We start from the raw sequence: 13,986 nt of genomic DNA, 5'->3' as shown, positions 1-13,986 counted from the left end.
AAGTTTCCTGTCCTCACACTGAGAAAATCACAGGTCTAGACAAAGCAAAAAACTCCATCTTAGGTGTTTCACATTAAGCCCCATAGACCCTACTAAAGGAAAATTAACTTTATGGATCTTACCAAGTCTTTGGAGGTTAGTCTGCTACTGTGAAAAATGCAGAGAGCTCAGATGACTGAAACCCTCAACTTTTCCTTTAGATTGGAAATCTCATGAGACTACAAGCCAAAAATTAGGGCCAAACCTAACACAGTCAACGTCTCCAACAGGATCAATGCTGTAGGCATGAACTTCAGTGCTAATGAAGACAGCAGATTCATTAGGGTTTCCACACAGAGCCCCTTTATTCACTAGCCAAAAGGGACAGCTGCCGAAGGCCCACCACAGTGAGGGGTTCACGTGATCTTAATTCAATTTAACAAACATTTACTGAACTCCTAATATGTGAAAAGTTGCTGTTTGAGGTGTTGATAGATATACAAAGTTGTATGTCCCCTGCCATTATGTAGATGATAGTCTAGTAGAAAAGAATAAAAATATTTATATAAAGATATAATACAACACAGGGGGTCAAGGTATATGACAGAGATTACAAAAAGGAGAAATGGGAATTTATCAGAGAGAGATACCTCTTCTGGCCAGGTATAGTGCAATCAAGGAAGGTTTATGGAAGAGGTATTTGAGAGGTGAGCCTTGAGGAATGTGCAGGATTTCTACTAGTAAAATGTATGAGATAGACCCTTTCCTAAGTTAATTAAAAACAATAAAATTGAGTGATGGCAGGGTTGTGGGGCAACAAGTAAATTTTGCACGTTGGAACTATGACCTGGTACAATCTTTTGGGGCAATAGTTGGGTAATATCCAATAAGAATTACAAAACTGCTCATATTTATTGACCCAGTTATCCTACTACCAGGACTGCATCCAAGGAATGTATTAGAAATAAACACTAATAGGAGTTTTATTTATGAAAGCAAAAAACTGGAAAAGCTTTTATGTCATATGACATGGGAATGGCTGAATAAATTTCATTTAGCAATATAAAGAGGCACCATGGCATAGTGGATAGTGTTTGGAGCTTAAGGTCAGAAAGATCTGGGTTCAAATGCTGCCCTTACCTAAATGTGTGACCCTAAAAAGTGACTTAGTCTCTATGTGACTCAGGGAACTCGCTAGGACATATCTACTATGTCACAGAAAAGCTGTGATCTATGTTAGTGGAGAAAGTTCCTACGTTAGGAGCTCTTCATGCTGATGAACTTGTAAATATTTTGTACATTTGAATACTTAATTGTATCAATGGATCCATGATCTCTTTGGTGTGGGTTCTCCCTCTAATGGTGCAAAGTCATTTTCCTACCCTGTGCAACTCCTACCCATGTCTACCCAATATCACATGAGGACCAATGAAACATTTGGGCTGTCTATCCTTTTTATCCCTCATCCTTTCCATGTAACTATCACACCTCCTTTTCCAATCCTGTCTCCTGGGTTCCTTTTATATCATTTCTTTGTGTGCAAGTCATCACTGGCAATAGGCATCAGCTGATTTACACCCATCATGTTCTCTCCCTTGCCTCTGAAGATACCTGTAATTATGGTGATTGAGAGACTGTCTCATTGTGTCATAAAAAGACGGATTTTTGTTTTAAGGAATGGCTTTGGAATAGCTGAAAGTTCTATTGTCCAAGTAAAATCCAGCCCATTCTTTTCCCCTATTAGATTATGGGCCTAATTCATTGTTCATCAGCACCGTCTTTCCAAGAAATACAAAACTGTGGACTAGCCTAATGAGTTATCCATCAACTGGGCATCATAGTGTGTAAAACACATTCTTTATATATTTATTTTTACCTGTGTGGTCAATTAGGCCAAATAATTCAGAGAGATTACATGGTCTGATATACACAGCACGTTAACCAAGAAAATAAGCATTTGGAGGACAGGATCCAAGAATAAAGAATTCCTTGTCCATCTGGATCCTGACATAGACATTTTTCGCAATCATGGAATGTTGATAAGCATTCTTTGATAAACATAAATTTCCATGTGTTATGACTTGCTTGATATTAATAACCAGATAACTGTTGAACAAAGTAATATTTAAGCTATCATTCAAGGAATCCTGCACAGTATTCTTGGGAGATACCTTGCTGGAGGAAGTTTTCTATGGCTGCATTTTGCTACAAGTCACATTATTTTCTTATAAGCAACAAATAGTAAATATGGTAGGAACCTGTATTCTCTGCTCCTATCAGTCAGTCAATAAGCATTTATTAAGCACTTATTGTGTGCCAAGAACTGTTTTAAGCACTGGACTTTATGAAGAGGTCGCTTGTAGTAAAATATCGTTTCTGCAGACTCTCTTTTCCTTTCTTATATTTAAAAAAAAACCCTCAATTTATGTGTAGATGACTTCCCATATACTGTAGAGATGAAAAAGTAGTCAGTGGTTATAGACATCTTCTTAATAAATCAATCAATAAACACTTATCATGTGCATACTACATACCAGGTACCGTGCTAAATGCTGGGAGTACAAAAAACGGCAGAAGACAGTCCCTGCCCTCAAGGAGCTACAATCTAACGGGGGAGAAAACATGCAAACAAATATATACAAAGAAAGCTTTATATAGAATAAATGTTGTTGTTGTTTGTCCTTTATTCTCCAAGAGAACCATGGCATCAGGAAGGTGATGCCATGACTTGCGAGTGAATTGAATTTAAGTGAGGGAGGGCTGTGCAGAATAAATAGGAAATAATTAAAAGAAGAAAGGCATTAGAATTAATGGGAGTTAAGGAAGGATTCTTATAGAAGGTGAGACTTTAGTTGGGACTTAAAGGAAGCCAGAGAGGTCAGTAGTCAAAGCCCGGGTGAGAGGAAGGGAGAGGGGAGCATTCCAGTAATCCTGGGTTCAAATTTTGACTCATACTTAATACTTGTGTGTCTTTTAGTTCCCTTATCTGTAAAATGCTGGGGTTGGTCTATATGGCCTCTGAGATCCTTGCTAAAGCTATGATCCTACCTATAACCTACCTGCCTAATTACCCCCAAAAGAAAAATATTCTCTGCTCTGGATACAGACACATGCCCTTGTTGTGTCAGTCTGGCAAATCTCTTCATCTCTGTAGCATTCAGTTTCTTCTATCAACTGAGAAGGTTGGACATGATTATTCCTAAGGTCTGGGTCAGCTCTTCCTAGCATGGAAAACTGCATTCAAATTAATCTTCCAAATGTGTTGTGATGAAGGCACCAAGTAATCTGTACAGCTACAGAAACAACCAATCAATACGCGTGTATTAAATATCTACTATGTAGTCAGATAGACACTGCGCTAGACTGTGGCAGTAAAAAGACAAAGATGAAACCTTATCCTGGAGAGGATCTTACAAGCTATTGGGGAAGATACCATATATATAAGTATATTCAAAATACAGGAGTAGGGACTGTACCTGGGATTTCATTAGTACAGAGAACTTTCTGATGAACAAACTCCTTCCAGTGTTAAGTTGGCACCTTCTCTGAAACTTGAAGTCTTAGAGACTTGCCCAAAACACTTTTGTTAACCTCACATAGAAAAGAGGTCAATAAATCCAAATCCCTGCTGGCCATATAATGACTTAAAAAAACCATACGTTAACATTATTTATCCTCTATTGTATTTTTATTTATTTTGTTAAATATTTTCCAATAACAATTTAATCTTGGGCTACATCAAAGAATGCTGTGGGCTGCATGTAGCCTGCTGGCCACATATTTGATACCTCTAGCCTAGAGCACTGAGAAGTTAAGGGATTTATCCAGGGTCACGTAAGCAGTATATATCAGAAGTTAAGACCTGAGCTCAGGTTTTCAAGGCTCTAAGGCTGCCTCTTGGTCCACAAGACTCCACTGCTTTACATCAGAGTTACGACTTGAAAGAAGGTTTTCACTATGCCTTGCTGCTTCTCATTTAAAATGTGTACAAAATAAACATAAGGGTTTTATTTTTTGAGGAGTAGTGGAGGGGACACCAGCAGCTAGAGGGATGGGGAAAGGTTACTTTCAAAGTAGCACCTGAACTGAATTTTAAAAGAAACAAATATATTGTTTCTGTGTATGTGTACTGGCATGTACAAAACAATATCCTTTTAGGATCTGGCTATATCTGAAACAATTATTCAATTCCATGAAACCATGCCTTAAAGCTTAATTAAATATGACTACTGTACATCTTGGGTACACAGAAATGACAACATACAAAGAAAATCACTAGGCCTTTTTTTGGCCCACAGTTCTCAAAATTAATTTATGTTATCACATACTGAAGGTTTTCTTTAACCCTAAAGTTTAAAAAAAATGTTAAGAAATGTGTCTGCAATCCACAAGGGAAGATATACTTTGTGCAATCCATGTTCATATTCAAATCATGCATGTAACAGAACCTATGGTATGAGATCAGTACAAAATACTCTGGCTACCAGATTAGACCTAACACATGTCTTTGGGGAGTCTTTTTCAAAATGTGTTGCCTGTTAGGCTAGGCAGGCAGTAGGAATGACCCAGACTGGAACCCACATGTTTTACCTCTGCTGTCATCTCCTACTGCCCAGGGCATTATAAGCACTGCTAAACCACAGAGATCCTTTTTATATTCATCCCAAATCCAGCAGAACCCGAATGATTCTGTGAGGCAGTCTCTGCTTCTCTTACAGATGTCAGACAGAGGCAGCTCAGCAGATGCCATGGTTGGGCATGGGATAAACCCCAAACACTTACAAGCTTGCTCTTTCTAGGGAAGTTTGCTGTTTTGAGAGCTATGAGGGCAAGGCATAGTAATTTCAAATAAAACAAATCAGTTGCCAAATTATCCATATAATTTAAAGGGCATTCAACTGATTGGTGCAAGCCAGTTTCTAAAAGATGTGGCTATAAAACTATGCAACAAAATTTGAGCACAAAGAAGGATTTCCCTTCAAATAAGATGCAGATCCCTAAATTTAGAGAGGCAAAATAAGCTTATTGCCAAAAATAGGATGCATAATTTTAACTCTTTCCTCTTTACGTCCCAGAGCAGGTTAGCTTTCTTAAAATTCAAGTAGTTTCATCTAGTCTAAATATTTTATGAAGTATCTTAATAAGAACTGAACAGAGTGGTGTTTTCTGAACATGCTCAACAAAAAAAGGCTAAGAACACGCTGGTGGTACTTTAACAACATTGCAAAGAACACACTGCTATAATGGAACATCAGATTAATTTTGAAACATACTTTTTTCAGGAGAAACATGTGACTTAGACTGTCCCCTCACAAGTCTGCATGTTGCTCCATCTCCCGCGCAGACGCCACAGTTGTCTTCCTTGGCGTTGCTCCCAAGCTGTCGATCACATCCTATTGCCTGCCAATAGCAACATCACAGTCAGAGGGAAAACAAAGCTGTAGTAGACATGGTCAGGTTTCTGAAATATTTTGTTTATGATGTTATCCTTTTCTCTTTTATTAGTTGGCTTCTTTAGGTAAGAACACATCTTCATAATTCTGAACTATGAAAATTTTTACAGTATGATGCCGTTTCCACAATTTTCATGAAAAAGTCATAATGATTAAATATATTACAGTAAAGTATTTTTGTACCAATATTCAAGAATTGTTTTCCTTATTCTTCTCAATGTTTAAATGGCCAAATTCCAATACTAAACTATTCATTAGGAATAGAAGCAGGGTAAATTCTCTCTTGAATTTCTTGTTCTTAAAAGGTTAATTTGAAAGAAAATTTATCACAAACCACCACCATGTCTATAAATGAAAATTACTAGTTTCAATGACACAGTCTATGGTTGGAAACTTTGTCAAGGAGCTTTGCATCAAGAGAATTTGGTAATCAGAATATTACTGTATAATAAATGTTTATTTTGAACATTACCTAATTTATATCAGTTATTCTATGGTCTGCTTTAGTAAAATAATACAGCAACATCTTCCAGAACTGAGTCATCAAAATATAAGAAAAGGATATAAAACCTCTGAATCTAAGTTTTGGAGCTTTAAAAAAGAAATTAATTCCCATAAGCCATCTGGGGTGGTATAGGTGGAATCAACTGAAAACATTTCATTACGATATTATAATATCCAAAATAAGTAGTTGCTGTTTTAGAGATTTCTACTTTCTTAAGTCAATTGATCAAGAATATGGAAAATCAACATTAAATAACAATTAAGGAAGGTATCAGGAATGATTATGCCATATATGGAAATTGGGGGTAACAGAAGAACACGTTTCTGAAAGCATCTGTCTAAGGTGCTGAACATAATGTTACTACTTCAGGGTGTCTGGCACCCCATTCTTTAAGCTGATAATACCATGTTGCTTAATGAATACTAATAAAGACAAAGTAATTATGACATTTAGTCCTTGCCAAATGAACAACAGTCACAACTCTCATTTTGGTGACTTCCCTAGTATGTGGTCTGGTGCTCTGCATACTGAGTACTTCATACATTGGAAATTAAATTTAAAGATGCAATTGATACATGTATGTGATATGTTACTCAAATTCCTGAAACCCCAATATTCGATACATGGCAACAGACGAAGTGGCACCGATTATTTTTTCTAGGCATCTTAGATTCTTCTACCTATGTCCAGACTAACTCATGTATAGATTTCTACTGGGGGCAGGCAGTGTGACACAGTGGAAAGAATGTTGAAACTTGGAGTCAGAGGAATGAGGTGTGAATATTGGCTTTTCCACTATCTATGTGACCCTGTATAACTCACTTAACCTTCATGAACCTCAATGCGTTCACAGGTAAATGAAAGCGTTAAATGATACAACTTGAATGGTCCTGCTGAGCTCTAAATCTATGGTCCTATGGTCCTAGTTTTTATTTTATGCCTTTAGCTGGAACCCTACATCCAGAGTTCTTTTGTTTCTATATTTTCTTTTAGTGATTTTATAATTTCCCTTGAGTTCACTTGCTACCTGTATGCAGATAACTCCCAAATCTACATAGCCTGTCCTCATCTTTCTCCTGAGTTCTAATCCCATATTGCCAACTGCCTGCTAGGCTATCTTCACCTAGATATCCAACAGGTATTTCAAATTCAATGTCAAAAAGAAAATTCACTATTTTGTCCCCTCAACTAATCTCTATTCCTAACTTTTCAATTTCTATAGAAGGTATCACCATCTTCTAAATACCCTGTTTCTGTATCTTGGAGTTATCCTCAATTATTTGCTTTCTTTCATTCTCTACCTCCCCCATATTCAGTCAATCCCACAACAACAAAATACACAAGTAAAACCAATGCAGTTAAAATTAGAAGAAAAGAAAAGGAAAGATTTTATAGCAAGTTTTTCTAATAAAGGTCTAATTTCTAAGATATATAGGGAACTGAGTCAAATTTACAAGAATAAGAGCCATTCCTCAACTGATAAATAGTCAAAATATACGAATAGGCACTTTTCAGTGGAAGAAATTAAATGTGTCGATAGTCATATGAAAAAAATGTTCCAAAATCACTAATAAATAAAGTAATGCAAATTAAAACTACTCTGAAGTACCACCTCACACCGATCAGATTGGCTAAGATGACAGAAAAGGAAAATGACAAATGCTGAAAGGATGCAAGAAAATAGGTAATAGCAATATTGTAAAGACAATCAATTCTGAAAGACTTAGTAACTGATCAACACAATAACCCATCACAATTCCAAAGGACTCATGGTGAAACACGCTATCTACCTACAGATAGAGAGTAGAGAGCCTAGAGACTCAAGAGTACAAATGAAAATGTATTTTCTTTTCTCTCTCTCTCTCTGATAATATAGAAATTTGTTTTTCATGACTATAAATATTTGTAATGATTTTTGTTTTTTCTTGCTTGCTCAATGGCTGGGGGATGGGAAGAGAGAACAGTTGGAACTAAAAACAGAATAAAATTGAATTTTAAAATATTTTAAAATGATTAACATGCCATCAATTACTTCATATAAATTAATGACAACATCCTGAATAATAACTAACATTCATATAGGACTTTAAAGTTAAAAAAAGTACTTAACACAAATCTTTTTTTCATTTTAGACATACAACAACCCGGTGAGACAGACACTCTAAATGTTGTTATAATTTTACTGAGGAGGAAACTGAGGCTTGGAGATATTAAATGAATTGCCTATCATCAGACAACAAGATAGGGTCAAGAGTGAGATCTGAACACACATCTTCCTGATTCTTTCACTGAGCACTGCCTATTATACCAAATTACCCCTATTGGTTAAGGAGAGATCCCTGGGAAATTCTCTCCAAGTCAAGATGTCGCTCTAGTTTAACACTTTACTCACACATTATTCACACATTACTCAAAAGTTCTGGTTATTCAAAAGTTCCCCAAACAGTTAAGTATAGTCTAATAAAATAAACGTCTGACTTGTTCACAAGGATATCATAAGTCATTTTTCAAATGACTTGCTGTACTCTAGGCACAATACGTCTATATCCCCAGTAGTATCGCTGATGGCATCCCCGATATCCCAGAGCAGTGACCTTATAAGAAAAGAAAAGGAAAGAAAGAAAAGAAAAAAAAAGGAAAAGAAAGGAAGAAAAAATGAAAATAGTTCAGCTTACCCTGTCTTTAACAACCTCATTCTGATTTAGAACGGTCAACATTTTTCTTTCCAAAAGACCATCATTCCTTTAAAAATACACTGGACATTTCCTAGGATTTGAGGTCAAGTTCCCCAGCCTATAGTTTTAAGAATCCATTTTCTTCCCACTTTTTAAAAGTCAATAAAATGTGCCCATCTCCAATTCTCAATTTTTCAGAGATCACTGATAGTACTCTGTTCAATAATCATACTCACTAGTTTAATCAGTACTTTGGGATATAGTTTGTTTGGGTTTGGTGAATGAATTAATGAATGAATACAAAAGCATTTTAAAGTGTTTACTATATGATAATAAGCATGGTGCTAAGCTATCGATATCTAACTACAATAGCTGTACAGTTTCTACCTTCAAGAAGCATACATTCTAATAAGAGAAATCATATACAGGGGAATGGTGATCTGGAATAGGGTATTTTGGCTTGGAAAGTTACAGGGATGGTGGCTTAAGTCATAGGGGAGTAGATTGATATTACATTTTCAATAGCATTGGTATGATTCCAGAGTTGGAAAGTAGGAATGGGAGGTTGGGGCAGGCATATTGAGCATGTAGGCAAGACAATGGTGAAGGTATTAAATTAAGAGTAATTTTAAGGGACTAAAGAGATGCAGTGGGCCATGTAAAGCATTCAACAATCAGGATGATTGGGGGGTGGGATGCAGGGATGGAAGAGGTAAGGGCTAAAAGAGGTAAGAGTTCCAGGACATGATCTTTGGTCCAAAGGGCCAGCACTATGAAGAAAATAGCTGGGTGCTCTCTTCTTAGCTCTTCATTTATCTTGGCTTTAAATTCTCTGTTAATCTTTTTCCTACCATCAATCCCTATGTGAATAGTACATACACAAACTTCAGTTGGATCTCAGAGAGGGAAACAAAATTGCAGAAGTACAGGATTGATTCAAGACTGTCAGAAAACACAACTGAGATAACATCGTGAACTACAAACTAAATGAGTGAAAGGTCAAGGGCAGTCAAATATGATGCCGAGAAATATCAATGGGCTATTGCAACATAGAATGTATTACTGAAAATTTAGCCCATGAAAATTAAAAGACAAGCTTCTATGCTCATAAATGGTGATGCTGCCACTTACCCTTGTCCTCACGTCAACACTTGTCCGCCCAATCTAGATTTATGTAATTTTTCACTTTCCTGATCAGTCTTAAAGGTAGCATTCCAAAAATAGCCAGGTGGTGCAGTGAACACAGCACTGGGCATGGAGTCAGAATACCTGAATTCAAATCTGTACACAAATACTAACTAGACATGTGATTCTGGGGCAAATCACTTAACCTGTCTGCCTCAGTTTCCTCAACTGTAAAAATGTAAATAATAATAGCATCTACCTCCCAGAGACTCTGTTTCACCTCTTTTTTGTATCTCTAGCACTTAGCACAGTGTCTGACACACATTATGCACTTAAGAAATGCTTGTTTCCTTCTTTCCTCTTCTCTGAGGATCCATCTCTATCATGGTGTAATGAAAAAAGTGGATTTGGGGTCAAAAGGCTTTGGTTTAAATAGTAGTTCTGTTATTTACTACCTTAACTTTCGGGGCTCCAGGTTTCCTCATCTCTACAATGAACTGATGATGATTAAGGCCCCTTCTAGCTCTAAACCCTATGTATGCCTTGCATCTTATCCCTTCTTACATCTTTTAAGAAACTGTACTACATATTTATTCCTTACTCCTCTACAGAATTTTCCTTTCTAAAAATGCATACCTCCCCCTATCTTGAAAAATCATTTGGTTCTATTGCTTCCTCATTTTTTCTTCTCTAAAGACCACATGCTATGACTTTTCATTCAGTGTAGGACCTTCTGATCTGTAAATTGGTTTTCTAAGTGGGCCTATCCACCAAAAAGGGAGTGCCCTGGGCAAACAATTGGACCCGGTCTTTGGACCTAGCAGATATTCCATTGAATTTTAATAAAATGGAATTCTGATCTATAAGTCAGTATCGTATCTCTCTCTCTCTCTCTCTCTCTCTCTCTCTCTGGTTTCAGTGAAACTGAATCTAATTAGTCCTGAACAAACTGATAAAAAAAAGTAATTTTTGACCTTATTCTTCTTCATACCAGACCCTGGGCTCGTGCAGGAACCAAAAAATGCAGCAACATGTGAGGCCTCAACTGAAAACAGTCTGCCAGTTTCAGCCACCATATTATGACAGTGTAGACCAGACTAATTAAAAAAAAATCAAAGTAGAAGGAAATCAAGAGCACTTTGGAATCTACTACTCATGTACAGGAACAAAGGAAAACATGTTTTCATTTTCAGATTGTTTTCCTTGGACTGCTTCGCTACAATTCTAAACAGTACAATCTGTGTATGTGTGTTTGGGGATTGGGAACTGGGCACATGATGCATAAGTGATTTGAATTTGAACATTGTTCATTTAAAGCAAAATGTAAAGAAAATAAATTATGTAAGACATATTCAGGTAATTTAACTAGATATCAAGGTTGTTTCCCATTAGAAGACACAAACTCTTCTTCTAAATTCACAAAATAATTAAAAGCATTGTCAACTCTTGAATATTTGCATAAATGGAAACTGACATGACTACAGATAATTTTAAAATGCCTAAAAATATACAAAGTTGGCTTGGGGATACAGCAAGCCTACCGCCTACAGCTGGGAATTTTGCCATGGGAAATAAGTCATGGCCCTGAACCAGTTGGGATTCAGGGAAAAGGAACTGTGAGGCATGTCAAAAGGTGGTATACTATAGTGGAAATAGTGATGGACTAGGTGTCACAAGACTTGGTTTCTAATCCAGGTACTCTAGGGAGTATTTCCAATCTTGCTGGACATTTCTAACCCAGTTATCTTATCAGTACCTCAAATTCAACATATAAAAATTGTTCATTGTATTTTCCCTCTAAGCCTGACCCTTCCCTAAACTTGTTTCGTTTGATATAACCAACATTCTCCCAGTCATCCAGCCTAAAAATTCCAGAGTACTCCCAGATTCTTCCAAATCCTCATCTTCCTTCCCCTCCTTCTCTAACTGGATGCTAAATACTGGGCATTATTCTTCTTCCCCAACAGCTCCTGAATCTATCCATTCCTTTATTTCTAAGCCCATTACAACTACCCTATCATATTTTAGGCTCTTACATTTCATACCTATACTACTGTTACTGCTTCTCACCTGGACTTTGTGACTTTTGTCTGTTACTTCTCTAGTTCAACAAATTGTCTAATCATCATTTGGTATCACCTTGAATCCTACGGCAACCTAAAATACAAATATATTTAATACTGAATTAATATTTCCTTAAAACTTGTTCCTCCTCCTAACTATCCCATTTCTGTGAATGGTATCACCATTCTGGGATTTCCCCTCTTGAAATCTGAGGCATCTAATTAATTTATCTTCCTTGTGTATGGATCATGTCAATTCATTGTTCAAAAACATTCACATGTTCCTCATCGCCTACTGAATAAAGTCTAAACTCTTTAACTTGGAATTCAAGATTCTTTACAATATGACTCCAAAATGACTACCTTTGAAACAACATCACATATGACACCTCTTCACATCCTCTAAGTACAATTGGAATTGGCCTACTTGTTTTTCCCTGAACACAACCCATTATTGATCACTTCTATGACTTCCCTTGTACAAAACCTTTTAGAGGACCTATACGTATTTCACATTCAGTATGTCTCACATTCGACAGTGCCTAGAACATAGTAAGTGCCTAATAACTGTTTCCTGATGGACTGAATGGTCCAAAATAGCACTCATGATCTTTCCTGCTAAACTCAGATCTCCTCTAAATTTCCTTTTTTCATGGTACAGTGGAAAACATGTTCACTTTAGAGTTAGATGATCTGGATTTGAATTCCTGTTCTGCCACTTGCTAGTTTTGTGATCACGGGCAAATAACTTCTCTGGGTCTCTATTTCCTTATTTGTAAAATGAGAGTATCAGACTACATAACTTTTAAGATCCTTTCCAGCTTTAAATCCATGATCCTCTTGGCAACTTGATCTACAACCTTGTAGTCTTCCTTGATTCTCCTCTTTACCATACACACTACCTTTATTCAATCAGTTGCTAGATCTTACTAATTCTAATTCTATCTTCACATATCATGAACCCATATCATTCTCTTCATTCACAAGACTACAACCCTAGTCCATCATCTTTTGCCCCCATACCTTTCTCTTCACTCGTACAACCACCACCCTCCTTTGCCACCTTTTGCCTAGACTAGGACTTCTTAAACTTTTTCTACTTGCAAGCCTTCATTGGAGTTGTATGGCCTGAGGGCATGCACAGTGCAAAATGTGCATGCTTTGTGTTCAGAACCAAGGCTACAGTGAAGTTGCTGGATGCAACATGGGCAAGTGCTGCCAGAAACACCTTGAATTCATTATGTGTTTGATTTTTAATTAATTTTTGGTCATTGCATGTTCAGAAACCTTTTATTGTTGCCAAATTTTTTGCAACCCCCTATGGAGTTGTGGCCCATAATTTAAGAATCACTGGCCTAGACTATTATAATAGCCTCCTAATTGTAGTTGAGTCATTTCAGCTATGTCTGACTCTCTGTGATCCCATTTGGGGTTTTCTTGGCAAAGATACTGGAGTGGTTTGCCATTTCCTTCTAAAGCTCATTTTACAGATGAGGAACTGAGGCAAACAGGGTTAAGTGACTTGCCCAGGTTCACACAGCTACTAAGTGTTTGAGGTGAGATTTGAACTCAGCTCCTCCTGACTTCAGGGCTGATGCTCTATCCACTGTGTCACCGAGCCACTGACCTAGCCTCCTAATAGGTCTTCCTAATTCCATTTTCTTTCTTTTCTAATCCATGCTTCCCCAAAGTACCAAAAAAATCTTCCAAAGGCAAACACCTAACCATGTAAATTCTCTGCTCAAAATCTTCATTGGTTTCCTCTTACCTATAGAGAAAAATACAAACTTCTTAGCTTGGCATTTAAAGCCTTCCATATTGCCTCCAACCTTAACTTCTCAGCCATATTTCATACTTTACAAATTTTCATAAACTCCACATTCCCAACAAACTGGACCATCACATAAGCTACTCTCCATGCCAGAAATGTACTCATTCCTTATCATCACTTTTCAGGATCTATGATTTCTTCAAAGATCAACTATGGCAGTACATCATCCATGAAGTCTTCCTTGGTTAGTATAAATTCTTGTTTGTTCTCTCTCTCTCTCTCTCTCTCTCTCTCTCTCTCTCTCTCTCTCTCTCTCTCTCTCTCTCTCTCTCTCTCTCTCTCTCTCTCTCTCTCTCTCTCTCTCTCTCTCTCTCTCTCTCTCTCTCTCTCTCTCTCTCTCTCTCTCCCCCCCCGT

General features: G+C 37.1%; 1 protein-coding gene across 4 annotated transcripts in view; it reads right to left on the bottom strand.

Annotated features, from left to right (window-relative positions):
* The window catches only part of ADAMTSL3 (ADAMTS like 3), a 578,319-nt gene that overhangs the window by 242,506 nt on the left and 321,827 nt on the right, over positions 1-13,986 (bottom strand). For all 4 annotated transcript variants that reach the window (XM_027851959.1, XM_027851956.1, XM_027851957.1 and 1 more), the window contains exon 7: positions 5,253-5,379. In XM_027851959.1, the coding sequence (XP_027707760.1) occupies positions 5,253-5,379 (127 nt within the window). The remainder of the gene's footprint in view (positions 1-5,252; positions 5,380-13,986) is intronic.

This window comes from Vombatus ursinus, unplaced genomic scaffold (genome assembly GCF_900497805.2).
Source record: "Vombatus ursinus unplaced genomic scaffold, bare-nosed wombat genome assembly UNPS02009205.1, whole genome shotgun sequence".
Classification (NCBI taxonomy): Eukaryota; Metazoa; Chordata; class Mammalia; order Diprotodontia; family Vombatidae; genus Vombatus; species Vombatus ursinus.
The sequence above is the reverse complement of the archived record's forward strand: the minus strand, read 5'-3'. Positions and strand labels throughout refer to the sequence as shown.